Source organism: Malania oleifera, chromosome 13, assembly GCF_029873635.1.
Source record: "Malania oleifera isolate guangnan ecotype guangnan chromosome 13, ASM2987363v1, whole genome shotgun sequence".
Lineage (NCBI taxonomy): Eukaryota > Viridiplantae > Streptophyta > Magnoliopsida > Santalales > Ximeniaceae > Malania > Malania oleifera.
This window is the reverse complement of record NC_080429.1, coordinates 3,387,091-3,402,574: the sequence shown is the minus strand read 5'-3', so window position 1 is coordinate 3,402,574 and position 15,484 is coordinate 3,387,091. Positions and strand designations below refer to the sequence as shown.

General features: G+C 36.1%; 2 protein-coding genes across 2 annotated transcripts; both read right to left on the bottom strand.

Moving 5' to 3' along the window:
* Nucleotides 1-575: 575 nt before the first annotated feature.
* On the bottom strand, nucleotides 576-3,012 carry LOC131146199 (pentatricopeptide repeat-containing protein At3g49240, mitochondrial). The gene has a single exon (XM_058095605.1). It carries the CDS (start codon nucleotides 2,797-2,799, stop codon nucleotides 877-879), a length of 1,923 nt encoding a protein of 640 aa, XP_057951588.1. The 5' UTR covers nucleotides 2,800-3,012; the 3' UTR covers nucleotides 576-876.
* A 1,683-nt stretch (nucleotides 3,013-4,695) lies between these two features.
* LOC131146198 (E3 ubiquitin-protein ligase SINAT5-like) lies at nucleotides 4,696-10,460 on the bottom strand. Its single transcript, XM_058095603.1, has 3 exons — nucleotides 9,814-10,460; nucleotides 6,745-7,131; nucleotides 4,696-5,263 (listed from the first exon to the last, which is right to left on the bottom strand). Exons 1-3 carry the CDS (start codon nucleotides 10,036-10,038, stop codon nucleotides 4,901-4,903), a joined length of 975 nt encoding a protein of 324 aa, XP_057951586.1. The 5' UTR covers nucleotides 10,039-10,460; the 3' UTR covers nucleotides 4,696-4,900.
* Between the last annotated feature and the right edge of the window lie 5,024 nt (nucleotides 10,461-15,484).

The following is a 15,484-nucleotide window of genomic DNA, read 5'->3' as shown; positions in this document are numbered from 1 at the left end:
CTGATCCTCTGTATCTTGTTTGCAAGTCCAGACATTTGAAAAATTAGCAGTTCATTCAATTCATAATGATTTATCGTTTCTAGTTTCTATTATTTTCTTGTTTTCCCCCATTTGCTTGAATCAGAAATTTCTTACAGAATCTAATCTTGGATCAATAATAGAGGTTGCTAGAGTATATTTCAGCATAGGACCATGGTGACACATGGTTCTAAATAACGTGCAGGAGACAACATATTGTCACGACTCAGGAGTTCCAACAACAATCACAACCTCATCTCCAATGAATCTCACATTGTTAAATTTGGCAACTGCATTTTAATTAGATAAGATTGGTACAGAGGCCATAATCTTTTATGGGAAATTCTCATACTCAACTTTTCTGTCCAGATCACACCTTCGAAAAATGATTTGCACAGGTAGATATTTAGAACATGCCATGCAACTTTGAATCAAAGATTGAAGGATTGTAAACATCAAGACAACAAAATTAACCATTACATTGATTGATGGTTGAAGTACCACACATAAAATTTAAAATTTAAAAATTTAAAAAAAAAAAAAAAAGGAACTACGAATACTTGGAAAATCTTGATTCTACAGTGAAGTTCAATACATTCCATTCGATGAGTACACCTAAATCAAAACCCCAAATACCAGAGAGTGAAAAATTATCATTCCCAATATTCCTAATTACATATAAGGCCATCAAGCTCATCACAGAAGCAGATGATACTGTGTTTACATTTCAAAATTATTTCAATGGAGAAAGGAAACATAAAATTACACCTTCCGATCAATAATCCCCAAAGAATCACATATTTAAGCCGTTACCTGCTCCGCTGCACCATCACTTTTAGCTTCTACTTCAGCCACATTCTAAACTTGGGTTGCTTCTTCTGTCAACCCTGCATCTGCAGGGCTAGACTCCACCTGAGAAGCTTCACCATTATTTCCTTCTTTCTCAACTTGAATTTCATCGTCAGCTGAGTTAGCTTCAATAACATTTCCACTGGCAAGTGCTGACTCTGTCTCTGCTTCCTTCTTCCCAAATAACTTACTTGGTATTAAAGATGCAACAGCTGCTTTCGCACTGGCCTTAGCTGCTTCTGCAGCTGCAATCTCCCTAGCCCGGGCTTCAGCCTTCTCCCTTTCCTTGTCCTCGATAAGCTTTAGCAACTCCTCCTCCCTACCTTCCTTCCTCAATTCCCCTTTAACAAACTCTTGCAGTTCCGAAGTAAAATCAGTCACATCAGCATCCAACATATCACTAATCATTTGAAGCACCTCATCAGACCTCCCTGCCTCAAACAATGTCTTCATCATGAACTGGTAACTTGCTGTGTCCATCTTGAGCTTTTTCACCATCAATTCATAGAAAGATTTTGCCTCGTCAATCTTACCCACTTTAACCAGCCCTTCAACCAGCTTATTATACACTGCCAAGTTTGGTCTCAACCCTGTTTCAACCATCTTTCTAAAGTACCCAGAAGCATCATCGGAGCGGTCCTCTTTGAAGCAAGCATCCATCAACAACACATATGTAAACTCATCCGGGTTAACCCCTTTCCCACCCATCTCTCCATAAAGCTCTTCTGCTTCACCCAACAACCCATTCTTACACAACTGGTCGATTAAATTATTGTAGGACAAAGTGTCTGCACTACACCTCTTCTCCCCCATCCTCCTAAAAACCTCAATTGCCTCGCTAAACCTCCCCTGTGCACAGTATCCATCCGCCATTACATTAAAGCTCCCCAAATTCACAGTAAGCTGCTTCGGAGGGTCGTGCTCTGCCATCATCCGTTCGAACAACCTCAAAGCTTCATCAAATTTCCCATTCCTGCTCAATGCATCCAACACTGAATTGAATGCCATTGCACTCATTCGAACTTTTGAATTCTCCCCAACTGCCTCCTCATAACATTCCATAGCCTCCGTCTCCATTCCCCTCAAGAAGTACCCTTTCATCAAGCTCCCGTACACAATGCCATCTAAAACAACACCCAATTTCTCCTTCAGTTCTTCATAAACTGCAAAAACCCCATCAGGGTTTGAATTTTTTGCGTGACCCAACATCAAAAAGCTGTAAACAATGGGGTCTGGCGAAAGACCCTTAGATAACATGTCCTCTTTGAGCTCCATCGCTCGATCAACCTTATTGTTATCAACAAGCCCTTTAACCAAAATTCGATAAGTAGTAGGAGAAGGGTTAAATGGAGCATCATTGATCAATTGCTTATAGTGTTCGAGAGCAGTATCGGTTTTGCGGCAATCGCAGTACGCGTTAATGAGGAGGTTGTGGGTGATGACGTTGGCGGCGATGCCGGCCTGGGTGATGAAGCGGTGGAGGGAGAGAAGATCGGAGTAGCGGGACTGGCGGAGGAGGGCGGTGAGGACGGCGTTAACGGTGAAGATGGTGGGGCGGCAGTTGGAGTAGACAGAGTGGCGGGTGAGAAGGGCAGCCTCGTCGAGGTCGTTTTCGCGGATGAGGCGGAGGATGCGATTGTGGAGGTTGAGACGGTTGCCAGAGAGAGCGGAGATGGGCTCAGGGAGCTTAGGGGCATTAGGGTTTGGGGCGGAGGGAGGTTGGCGTTGCTGCTGCGGTGAGGAGTGGCGGAGGGAGTTTAGAGGGGGCTCGATGCGGAGGCGGCGCTTGCGGCGGCGGCGCTCGGCGGCGGCTTCCTCTGGTGTGGCGAAGGAGAGGAGGCGGAGGGAAATGAAGGAGGGCGGTGGGCAGTGGCGGTGAGGGTTGGCGAGAGTTCTGAGGTGGGCAAAGAAGGTTGGCTTGGAGAGCGCCATGAATGTGTGTGTGTGTGTGTGTGTGTGTGTGTGTGTGTGTGTGTGTGCGCGAGAGAGAGAGAGAGATACCCGGACGGCTTCTTTAGGGTCGAAGAGAAGAGAAGAAGGTAAAGGTTCTGGTAGGGTTAGAGAGGGAGAAACTGAGACAGTCGGACCTAAGACAGAAGGAGAGAGTGTCAAGCTCTAGCAGGGTTTTTGAGAGGGTTTAGAAGGATGGAGCAGGCCCATGGGCTCTTCATGCTGGGAGGAAGGCATAAGAGGAAGCCCACTGGGCCCATGAATGAAACACTACCTATTTACGGGCTCGCTTAATAATATTATAATTATTTTTTGTATATTTTTTTATTATTTTAATTAATATGTAATAAAAAATAGACATTCTGGTAATAAAATTTTATCGTAATAATTTTTTATCTATTTCTTGTTATATTATACTAATTTATTGTATAATTTATTGTGATTAATGTATCACAACTAATTTATTTTCAAAAATAGATATTCTGAGAGCCAAACATAGGATTAGTTTACGGGTGTCAACCGATAGGGTATGTTTGATTTTTTTTTTTTTAAATGTGTGGTTGAGTATAAAAATAAAGTAAATCATCTCATCTTGTTCTTAGTGATTTTATTTGCAGAGGAATCAAGATATTTTTTCAATGAATATAATTTTCATTTGTAGTTTAATACATGTTCAAAGACAAAAAGTTCATTTTTTGTACCTTTGTTTCCTTATACAATCAATTACATTTTATAACTTGAAGCCACAATTACAGAGTGGAATATTTTGATGTTTGCTCTCACAACCCAAACAAAAAATTGACCATAAGCACATAGCGCCCATTTGGCATTGCTTTGGATAGACAAATGCACAATTAGATTGTGTTCAATCACTCTTAAAACACTATTTTAAACTCGCATCATGTTATATGGAATTAGATTATGAAAGACTTTGAAGGCTCTTCACTTTTAAAAAAACATTTTCTTAGGGAGACTCTAATGTGAAATCTTGAGATGTTCTAGATTTCAAGTTTGAATCTTGGGAATGATGGAAAAGAGTATGGAAAAAAGAGATGAAATATATCCAATAGCCCAAGTCTGGTCTTTAATCGGGCAACCAAAAAATATATATATTAAAAAGGATACATGAATAGTTTTTAATGTTTTTTTTTTTTGTGCTAATAAGACCTTATTTGGAGCTTAGAAAATATTAAAAAGAAAATATAAAGGAATCCATATTTTTATGTCCAGTTATCAAGGAAAGTAAGAAAGAAAACAAAAAATTTACCAAATCAACGAGCAAAAACATGCTTTTTTCACATTATTTACATTTGATTTTTTTTTAATTATATTAAGATAAATTTTCATTTTTTTAGTAGTTTTTTGTATGGTGGAAAATGAGTTTCCTTTATATTTTCTTTCCCTTTCCTTTCTCCCACCAAAATCCTTAATCCAAGCAGGCCTTAACATAAACAAAACAGAACACTTAAATTGAAAGAAAAGCAAAAACAGGAATAACAAAAAAGCTTTTCTCCTTTTTTCCTGTAGTACAATCCTCAAAATATTACAGTAACGGGTGTATAAATGCTGAGGCGACTGAAAATCTATTTGCTTCAAGTATAAGGAATAGTGGAACACCATTAGTGCCAAACTTGCAAAAGTCTTAAGCAACAAAGAGGGTCCTTAGCTGCCAAGCAAAGAGATTGGGCTAGTTTACTTGTGCTTCACTTTATTATCCATTTATGCTGTGTAATAGTTTACTTGTTCTTCAAATTATCACTGATTTATATTTTGCTTAAATTTTATTTTGCAGAACCCCTAATTTTTTTTAGTTATGAGTTTCCCAAAAAAAAAAAAAAAAAGTGAAAGAAAAAGCCCCCATAATTAGAGTGTACCAAATAGAAATTCCTATACTTGCAAATGTTATTACCAATCAGAAGAACACAGACGAAAAGCTGCTTATTTTACAGTGTATACACTTTTGACTGTTCCCAATGCCCATTCAATTACAACATTTCACAAGAAGTTGGTACACATTTAACAAAAAACAGTGGTTGACCTAAACTCGCATAAACCATGAAAAGGGGTATCAAAAATACCTGCCTCAGCTACATAGGTTCGGAATGCACACCCCAGCATCTGGGTTTTGTTGTTCCTTCCATATTCTCCCGGTAACTCTCAACTTCAATTCCTTCCTATCCCCACCCGAAAAGAAAAGAGCCATGTTTCGTTGGATAATAAGACCATCATGGCTGTCCCTAACCTTCCGGTGACTATCCCGAATGCTCCGTGGAGTACCTTCCCATACGAGTTTTCGGCCATTAGCCCCAACCTCCAGGCTGTAGCTGTAATTTCGGGCCTCCGTCTCATCACCCATGAAACGAAGGAATGCCATGTACACAGGGGCCATTCCAAGCTGGAATGCCTCGAAGTGAAGGCAGAAATATTGACCAAAACAGTGGAAGACCTACAAAATAAGCAGGAAAGGCACCAATATTCAGGCATAGAAGAGCATTTTTGGGTTGGTATCATCAATAAATTAAATCACCCTCGGTAGCATGTTCTTTAGGCCAAGGTCATTAAATCATTTATCCATGGGTGTCCCCTGTCCCAGAAACCAAAAACTTACCTGCACCAAACATGGATCTAGCTACTGCATCTTACATCACAGCACTTGCCACCACATAGATTGGGACATGTATTGAGTGACCAAATGCAAAAGATGCTTCACAAAACCCATATATCCTCAGCACTAAACCAAGGCAATCTTCTGATAGTTAAAAGAAAGCACATAGGTATGAAATGATTCTTGGTTTCAACAAAATATGAAAGCTCACACCAACCAGCTATGATGAGAACAGTGATCAGAATTCAGAGATAAAAAAAAAAAAAGGGAATATCATCCATGCTACAAACTAAACAATCCAAATAAAACTAAGCAGCTTCATTTCCAGCTGCATTTTTTAAGAAACAAAATAAAATGATTTCATTTCTACATGACTTCCAAAAGCTGAAATAAATTGTCTATGGGTTTTCCCAATGACTAATGGCACAGCAGCAATACTTCTTTCATTGTACATTGTAAATCTCAAACAGCTGCAAAATATATTCCATGCTCGTAACACATGTAGTACATTAGTTAAATCAAAGAACATTACATTGATTTTGATCATTTTTGTTTTATCTTTTCGTTATATACAGTGAAGAAACTGTTTCTGACAACACATCCATTTACATTGCTATTTGTTAGTTTTTAGCTGTTTTTGAAACAAATTAAAACCAGATTTGTAGTTTTAAATTGTTTTGACAACTTGTTGCTAGAATATACTTTTCTTATACAAACCTGCCAGAATATCTTTTTTATAGAAACCTGCAAGAATATATTAATATGCAGAATTAACTTTTGTAAATTAAATCATTCATTTTTTTAACACACAATTCTTTTAAAGTTAAAATAAAATGACCATATGAATTTAAAATATAATTACAATAAAATATCCATAAATTTCTATAAAAAAAATTTGAGAAAAAATGATAAAATTCATTTTATAAATATTTTTACTATATGTCAATTATCATGAACAAAAAAATAGCTATTGAAGCACTAGATAATGATTTTTGAAATATAATAATTAACTAAAATAATTATAATAATTTTTCAATTTATTATAATATATTTTAAAATTTCTATTTTTTGCATTTTTATTATTTTAAATATATTTTAAAATTTTCATTTGATTCAAAGAAAAAAATGAGCATTTGTTCAATCAAGTTTTTAATTTGTTTTAGTTTGTCTTTTGGAAATATTAACCAAACAAGTTGCTTGCTTTCAGGTTTTCGGTTTTCGTTTTCATAATTTTTGACAGTCCCTCAAGTATTTCTAAAACAAAATTTTTCCAAAAAAAAAAAAAGCATAAAATTAAGAATCTAAAGCCATATTACACATACCGTTAGCATCCAGGTTGCATTTTCAACTTCTCGCGGATTGGATTTTACATAACGATGGTTAAATGTACATCCAGTGTGCATGTCCACCTTGTGATCATCCCTAAGATGGGAAACCAGGAAGGGAATATCACCACCAACAGAGCACTCAGATCCAGCATATGGGCAATTGTATGGCCTGAAGTTGCACTGTGCCTCATGTTTGAGTTTGCTATAATAGGGAAATATCTCTGGACAGCCCAAGGAGTAATACTTGCACGGCAATTCGAGTGACTCGGCCACTTTCTCTAGCGCTAAGCACCTAATGTCTCCAAGCTCCTGTCTACAAGTGGGGCACCGGTTGTGCACCCTTGTTTTACAAGTAGAGCACAATGTATGCCCGTTGTGGCACTGCAAAGAAGCTAATTTATTAGTTTACATTTTACAGCTCCTTGTTCTTTGTGAGAAAAAAACTCAAATTGAAATATTTAAGAAGCATATAAATTGAAGAAAAACCTCCATTTTTGTCTCTTTCTGGCTGATATTAGCCACTAGAACTATAGTGCGCATTTTCCTAGAGCAACATAATCATCCACATCAGAAAAGAGGAGACATATCATATTTGACCAGACCCAGACATATCTTATTTGACCAGAAATGACAGTAAATGGAAAGAACATATCTAGAAAGGGTTGAATGAGAATTCAGAACTGTCAATACTGCAAGTCATGTTTAGACACTTAGCACATTATGTGGAACAACAAAATTAATTAACTTTCCCATCAGCATCAAAATCAGCTCCTAATGCATTTAGCTGCAAGGCAGTTTTGAAACTGTCAACCAAATACTAACATCATTTCCATAATCATGTAGAGTAACATTTGGTAGATCTCTGGGTATATATTGGGTGAGGATGGAAGGAATTTTACTCTGGGGCAGCCTTTGCAGTCAGAGATGATTTACTAGTGTATTTTGGCATGACATCAGGTCTGGTAGTGCTCCATAAAAAGTTAAGTTTCAAAGCTTTAAAGATAGGCCTATGACAAAGGTGAGTAACTGTTATGCGAGGAAGGAGGATTTAATGAACAAAGACTTGCATTTCAAGAGAAATTTAGAGAGGTAGAGGTAGAAGATTGCTTATGTCTCATTAGAGGGCACTGTCATCTTGGTTCATTCAAAGAGTGGCAGGTTCTCCCATAAAGTCCTTCTACTTCTCTCAAGATGCTAGGTGGAAAAAATATGGTTCTACACTTCCTCCCAAAATGGTCTTTTCTCCACTTGCGAGGCCACTGAGGAAAGCATCCTCGTTATGGATCATTTGGCGAGGGAAATTATTAGTGTCAGCAGATTTTTTCTATATAAAAGAACATGAGGAAACTGAAAATCATTGCAACTGGATGATAGTGCTTTTGAACCTGGTTTATTCTACTCTTGGAATTAAATGGTGTTGAATTGTGGTTCATGTGCTCTCCTTGAAATCTGTAAAAGAAGGGGATGTTCATGTGAAGTGTTCAAAAGGCTCATATGATGAAAACCCCAGCAGTTGGTTGGGAGATGATTGAGTGATTCCCTGTAATACAGTAATATATTTTGAACCAGCGCATTAGTGTTTATACGGGGGTTGGGGTTTCTAAATGGAACTAATATAAATTGTAGGAGATGGTTGAAACCACAAGGCATTTTCATTGTGGAGATTTTGAACAGGTTCCATAGACATAAGCATACTACTGAACCATGCAAAAGGTAAAAGTAAAACCTGTTGCGCTCCTCTCCTTTTCTTTTCAGCTTTTGTTTTGCTACACAAGATTGCTTGGGCAACAAATGGGTTACGACAGATACAGCGGACAAACCTACAGACTGTAAAGAATCTTTTTGAAGCAAAAGAGATAAGAATATCCAGAATGCTGTTCCTTGAGCAGTTTTTTGGATTTCTTGACAGGAGGGGAATGGTACGGCTTTTTAAGGCATAGAAAATCCCTTGGGCAGATAGAGAGAGAAGTGGCTGACTATCATGTACTGTTGAAGGCTCTTGCTACTGCAATTTTGCTTCCTTATGCCAATTCTGCAGAGGTTTTTCGGAAGCTGTTAGTTTTAAAATTTTTTCTCTTTGTACTTGGGAAACTCGCCCTTGGACCGCTTAACTATTCAACAAAAGCACCACATTTCCATCAAATGGTAACCAAGCAAATTACAATTAGGTTCAAGTTGTTCAATCGTTCGTGTCAGTACTCTTTCCAGTACCTAATATCAAAGTGGGCTTTAATATTCATCTTACACAAGAATATACAAATTCAAATATAAAACTCCACAACTAGCGGCTCCATCATGGGCTGACAACTGCAACTCCCTGAATAACATAACAGTGACAATTAACATTCTACATGAGTGCATCATAACTCACATGGTCACACTCAGACAACATGTTCTTGTAATTGCACATCTTCACTTCTCCAAACACTGTTCAACCACTTTACATCCTATGGTTAAATTTGACTGCGTTAATTTCCTAGAATCACATCCCTTCAGCTTCTAAATTCACATAGGATCCATAAATTCAACTCAGCAACCAGGACCATACCAGACTGTCCATTCAGCAAAACTGCGATTTAGCTCCAGGTTTCTAAACAACTGGTTTCTCAGAAACCAGTGGTATGTTGTTAAAACTTAATTTGGGATTTAAGCATGGTTTCATTGAACCTCATGAGTCATGACACCAACTGATTATACCCAAATTATCAGCAAAAACAAGCACCCTTTTATGCATATTAAAACCGCGCTTCAACTTCTAAGATCAGCATTGCTTGACCCATCAAATTCATCCCCAAAAGATCTTACAACTCACAATGCAGTACTGACCCAGAAACACAAACCCAATCAAATCAAAATCAAAACCCACCAAGAAGACAATCTTATATCAACAAATCCAGAATACCTGGTGGGAAACCCAATTGCACATCAAGCCTAATCAAACGCCAAAACCCACCAAATCCGACGAACATTCCCAAGCCAAATAATAAACAAACAAAAATAATTCAAAAAATAGACACTTATTTCGTAATAATTTTTTTAAAGGAAAAAGAACAGAAAACAAACCTGATGGATTGGGGGGTACATAGAATTGGTGCACACAGGGCATTCAAGCAACTCGTGGACGCTGGTGGCCGGAGTAATCGCGTTGGGGACCACACCATTGTTGTGCGGCGGCTTCGACGCGAACTGATGATGATGGAGATGATGAACATGATGGTGATGATGATGGATCTCTTGCTCATCCATTCCTTCCAATGAAGATACACACTCAATGCTTTCCAACTCCATTGATTCACGCACGCACCCAACAAAAACACAACGCAAAAATCAACCCAATTTCTCAGAAAAACTAATGGGTCCTCTTCTTTTTCTTCTCCTTCTTCTTTTTCTTTTTCTTCTTCTTCTTCGTCTTCTTCTTCTTTTTATTTCGTGGACTTGCAGAAGACGAAGCTGAAATAATTTGACAACAAAAACAACTGAGAGAGAATGAGAGAGGCGCAAAGATCGATCGGTTGATTCCCAAATACCAAACAACCTCTCTCTCTCAAAAGAGGTTCTTTTCTTTGCGTTCTTCTTTTTCTCCTCCCCCCTCCTCTCTCTCTCCCTCTCTCTCCCTCGCGGAGGAAGAAGGGTGAGGGAGAAAGGCGACCGTCGAAGTTACAAGATTGATTGAAATCCAACGGCCAATGGAATTCCAAATTTTTAGAGAGAAAGAGAGAGGCGCCAGAGTGGATGCAATAATGGTACAGTAGGCTGTGTTTGGGTGCATGGAAAAAGCGTACACCCAAGGCATGATAATGCCACGTGGGGTCATTTGCTTTGCATGATTACATTAGCCTGTGATTACATGATAATGTCTTCTCTTACAAGTCCATTAAGCACATTTTTATTCATTGCTTCGAATTGGAGATTTGTAAACAAATTATTTGCAAATCTCATTTTTAATTAAATATGCCATGTAGAATGTCGAGAAATTCATAAGATTAAAATCATGATTTAAAAAAAGTACATTATGCGAGTTATAAATTTAATAAAAAATAATTAAATTTTAGTATAAATTCATGAGAATTGGATATAAAATGTTGTTGTCGCACTAAATTTTTATTAAAAAATTATAATTTATAAATTAAAGATTTTTCATTTGCAATACCCAAATCAATTAATTAAGTGAAGAGAATTAGATCCAGTTTAATTAAAAATAATTTCGAGTATTACCCTAAAAAATTTTCATCCATTTTACACTTTTCAAGGGTAGATATATTATTGGAATATATTTATGCTATAGTTATAATTAAATTAAATTAAATATATTCTTAAAATTCAATTCATAACTAAATAGAAATTATTTACAAATTCATTTAGTTTTATCAATTATGTATATTAATATAGTTGATTTTAGGCTAATTAACTTTATATAATACTTAATTTGTTAATATATTATATAATAATAGCTATGGAGAACATTTTTCTTTTAACTTCCTCCACATGTTCATGACACCTGTTATGCTCTCATATTTTACTATTTTTTTCAATTTTCTTGAGCGCTCGTTCAGGGTCAATTTGGTAACTTTGGTTGGAGAAAAGTGGAGAGGAGAAAAAATGTGTATCAAAAAATAGAAGTAAAAAAAATGAAAAAAAGTTTCTCTTCATATTGTTAGATTTAATAGGCATCTATTTGGTCTTAGGATTTTTTTTTGGAAAAAGAATGCCATTAAAAATTTATTTAAAAATAGAAAAATAAAAAAAAAAGAAATAATTTTTTATATATATATTTAAAATATTAAATACCATTAAAAATAAAAATTTATTCTAATATAATTTTTTCCCTTTTCTTAATAACCACATATAAAAAATTGATTTTCTCTGATTTTCTTTGTTTTGTCTAACACTAAATTTTTGTTTATTGATTTAATATATATATATATATATATATATTTTTTGTTTCTCACTTTTCTTAATATTCAAATTAAAAAAAATAGATCTTCCCATATTTTCTCTTATTACTCCCTTTTCACTCGTAATAATATTTACACTTTAAACCTCCAACATTTACAAACCATTTGTGGTGATCCCTAAAATCATATGCATAAAAATATAAAAATAAATTAATTAATTAATTAAATTAAATTAAATTAATTATTATTAATAATATAATATAATATTAATATATTATAATATTATATATATATATATGCATATATATATATATATAAGGAATCAGGATTCTGGAAAGATTCAACGGATCCCCCTCACCAATTCTCTCTCTCTCTCTCTCTCTCTCTCTCTCTCTCTCTCTCTCTCTTAATTTTCTCTGCTTCTCTAGGTCAAATTGAAGAACGGACATCATTTTCGGATCCCAATTCCGCTCTCCAATAATTTAATCGGAGATATTTCATCATCCACATGCTGTAGGCACCACTCTGGTTAGGGTAAGTGGACTAAATTATGTTATGCTTATTTTAAAATATTTTCGATTAAATTTGAATACGTGAATTTAATTAGATTTATGTTATTTAAAATATGTCCAATTTAAGTTGAGCATGTGAAATTAATTATATCTATATTCAGATTTTATTTTTAAAAAAATATACCTGATTTTAATTGATTACGTAAATTTAATTATATTCATATGTATGAGTTTAATTAAACTGTAGGGATTTGATTACAGCGGGTTTTTTGAAATAATTTTAGAATTAAATTAAAATGCGGGGATTTGATCATATCGATTTTTTTTGGAATATATTAGAATTAAAGGTGAAATTGATCATACTCGCGTTTTATTTAAATTTACCGAATATATATTCGTGAAAATTTCTCAGGTAATTTATGAAATTATAATTATTATATAAATTGTGTGCCATGAGTTATTTCATTTTATTGTATAATTGAGAAAATTTGGGAGTTTTACGGAGCTATGCCTAATGTGTAATTTATTGTGAATATTGATGAGATTGGGAATAAAGATGTTATTTTGTACAAATTTTATATTGGGAATAATGATGAGATTAAATGATTTATTGCATAAATTACAATTATATGTTTTAAAAAGTCTTATGGGCCGGATGTGATGGATGCTCGGTACCATAACTACTGATGAGTATTAGTGCAGCCACAGTGTTCTGAAAGTGTTGACAGTAGATAGTGGATTTGGCCTAAGTAGAGATGGAACACTCACCTATTTTTGAACAAAGATTGTAACGCCCCAACATGGGTCTGCCAAGGAGCATTGCATCTCTCCTCCTCCACCTGGACCAGACACTAGGGGGTAGGCCTTATCGGACTAATGACTAACCCCACAAATTAATATGTGTCATTTTCAGTGTGTTTTGTCATCACTCACACACTTCTTGAGAAAACTTCCCAAAATGTCACTCATTCCAAGATTACTCCAAGTCAAGCACATTTAACAATGGAGTTCTTATGTAAAAGCTCCTGAAAAGAAAGATGCACCTTATTGGTAACATATAATACTTTAAAGTCTTTCTTCCATGGGGTATTACATTCTTCCTCACTTATAGAAGACAACGTTCTCGTTGCGAACCCACATTTCCAAACCTAGACGATGTGAATCTCATCACACTTCCAGCTGGATAATGGCTCTGATACCATTTGTAACGCCCCAACCTGAGTCTGTCAGGGAGTACTACATCTCTCCTCCTCCACTTGGACCAGACAACATGGGGCGGGCCTTATCGGACTAATATCTGGCCCCACAGACCAACACCTGTGGTTCAGATTATGTGGTAAGCTTGAATGTTGTTTTAGGAAAGAAGTATGCATATATTTATATATTTATAAATGACCATATTTGAAGGGCCTAATAGATGATATTCAGTAAGGAAAAATATGCGCATATATGTGAACAGAACTTGGGCAGTAAGGCTAAAATGGGATGTGAAAGAAAGGTATAAAGGGATATGTAACAACCCAGCCCTTTACACGGACCCAGGTATCACTCATTTACACATAATACCTATACCAGTACAAGATATGGAAACAACCCGCCCTAAACAGGGACATACGGGTGTAAAACATACATAATACTGATGTAAATGTCGCGGAAAAACATAAACATCCATTGGGATTTCTACTAGTCTTATACCAGAGTTCACTAATATATCCATAATTTACATAAATTCGGACTTAGAACAATCGTCATTTTACAACCCTCCAAAAAGGACTTTCATCAAGTTTAATACAAGATTTAGATGCTTATGTAAGCTAACCAAAATAACCTCCCCGGTCCCTTTATCTACTAGGATAGACGCACGGACGGACTTGAAAACAAAGGTTGTAAGATAGGGTGAGACATCTCTCAGTAAGGAAGAAGGAGTTACAACAGTGTGTGACTGCATACATGCATATTTTCATTCAACATTTGGAATGTAAATCAAATATTTTCAATACAGTTATGCATCAGGTATATCATTATTCATATTACAAAATTCCCACATCTGTCTTTCGACCATTTAATGATTTATCAGATGACCAACACCAAAATATCCCTATAACCAGTTTTATCCTGTGGCTCGGGTTGTGCACTGATTACGCGCCGAAACAGCGTAATTGGACGTTTAACCCGGGTTTTACGGTTTATATTTTTAATTAAATGTCCAAAATTGTCCAATATTTTAATAAAGTGCCAAAATCATCATTCCTGAACTTTATTGTACTATTTATGAAGTTTTGGTAATTTTTTGTCGCTGGAAAATTCCCGAGAACCAAAACCAACACCTGTTTGTATTTTGTGCATAACTTTTCCATCCGAACTCCGATTGAGACGATTCAAATTTATGGAGAAATAGAAAATGATTATCTACAACTTTTGTGTTTTAAGTTTTGTGAGATACAGGCTCCAGAAGAGTCAGATTTGCGATGAACAGAGAATGAAAAAAATGAAAAAAAATATAGCAATTCGGGTCTCCTATGCGGGTCTAGGGCTTTCCCCCCCCTATCCTATTTAACCCTTCTCTTTCTCTTCCTGCGTAGGCAGCCCCCATGGCTCCCCATTCTTCTCTTCCCCTTCTTCTTCTTTTTCTTCTTCTTCTTTAGTTTGTTTTATTTGTTCTTTTCAATTCTGCTTTGCTCCTTGTCTCTTCTCTCTTATTCTTCCCTGCTCTCCTTCTTCTCTTCTCTCCAATTTCTCTGCTTTCTCTTGCCTAACCTCCAGCCTCTCTGCTGTACTTGAATCAGCAAACCACCCGTGAGCCTCCACGAGCTGCTGCACAGTCCATAGACCAGCAGCCACACCAACACCAACTGCAGACCCGAGAGCACCAGCAGCAGCTACCAGCAAACACAGCAACAGATCTTCCAGCCACTTCTGTTCCATGCTCCAAAGAACAGCAGCTGGCCTTCTTCCCCGCGAAGCAGCCTTGCTTCCACCCCAGCACAGCCCGAGCACAGCAGCCTGCTGCCACTACCAGTGACCTCTACTGTCTACAGCAGCCGAGATACACTCTCACCATCTATCTCTCCTTTTTATTTTCTTTCGTTATTCTTCTTTCTTCATTAAGTTAATTCTTGTTTTATTTATTGAAAAAGATTGGATTTTGAATGTTATTTTAATTTGTTTACTGTTATTAGATTTTAATTAATTGTTTGAATTCTCAAGTATTTTTACAGTAAATTTTATTCATAGTATTCAATTGATTTAAGATCCGGAGTAGTTCTAAAATAAAAAAATAAAAAAGGAGAATAAAAAAATATGTTTCTATTAAATTAGTCGTCTTTT

Excerpts from the sequence above, each read along its gene's own strand:
- LOC131146199 (XM_058095605.1), bottom strand. The coding sequence starts at position 2,799 with ATGGCGCTCTCCAAGCCAACCTTCTTTGCCCACCTCAGAACTCTCGCC.
- LOC131146198 (XM_058095603.1), bottom strand. The coding sequence starts at position 10,038 with ATGGAGTTGGAAAGCATTGAGTGTGTATCTTCATTGGAAGGAATGGAT. Across the intron at positions 7,132-9,813 it reads TGTACCCCCCAATCCATCAG|TGCCACAACGGGCATACATT; the intron begins GTTTGTTTTCTG and ends GCTTCTTTGCAG. Across the intron at positions 5,264-6,744 it reads ATGCAACCTGGATGCTAACG|GTCTTCCACTGTTTTGGTCA; the intron begins GTATGTGTAATA and ends CTTATTTTGTAG.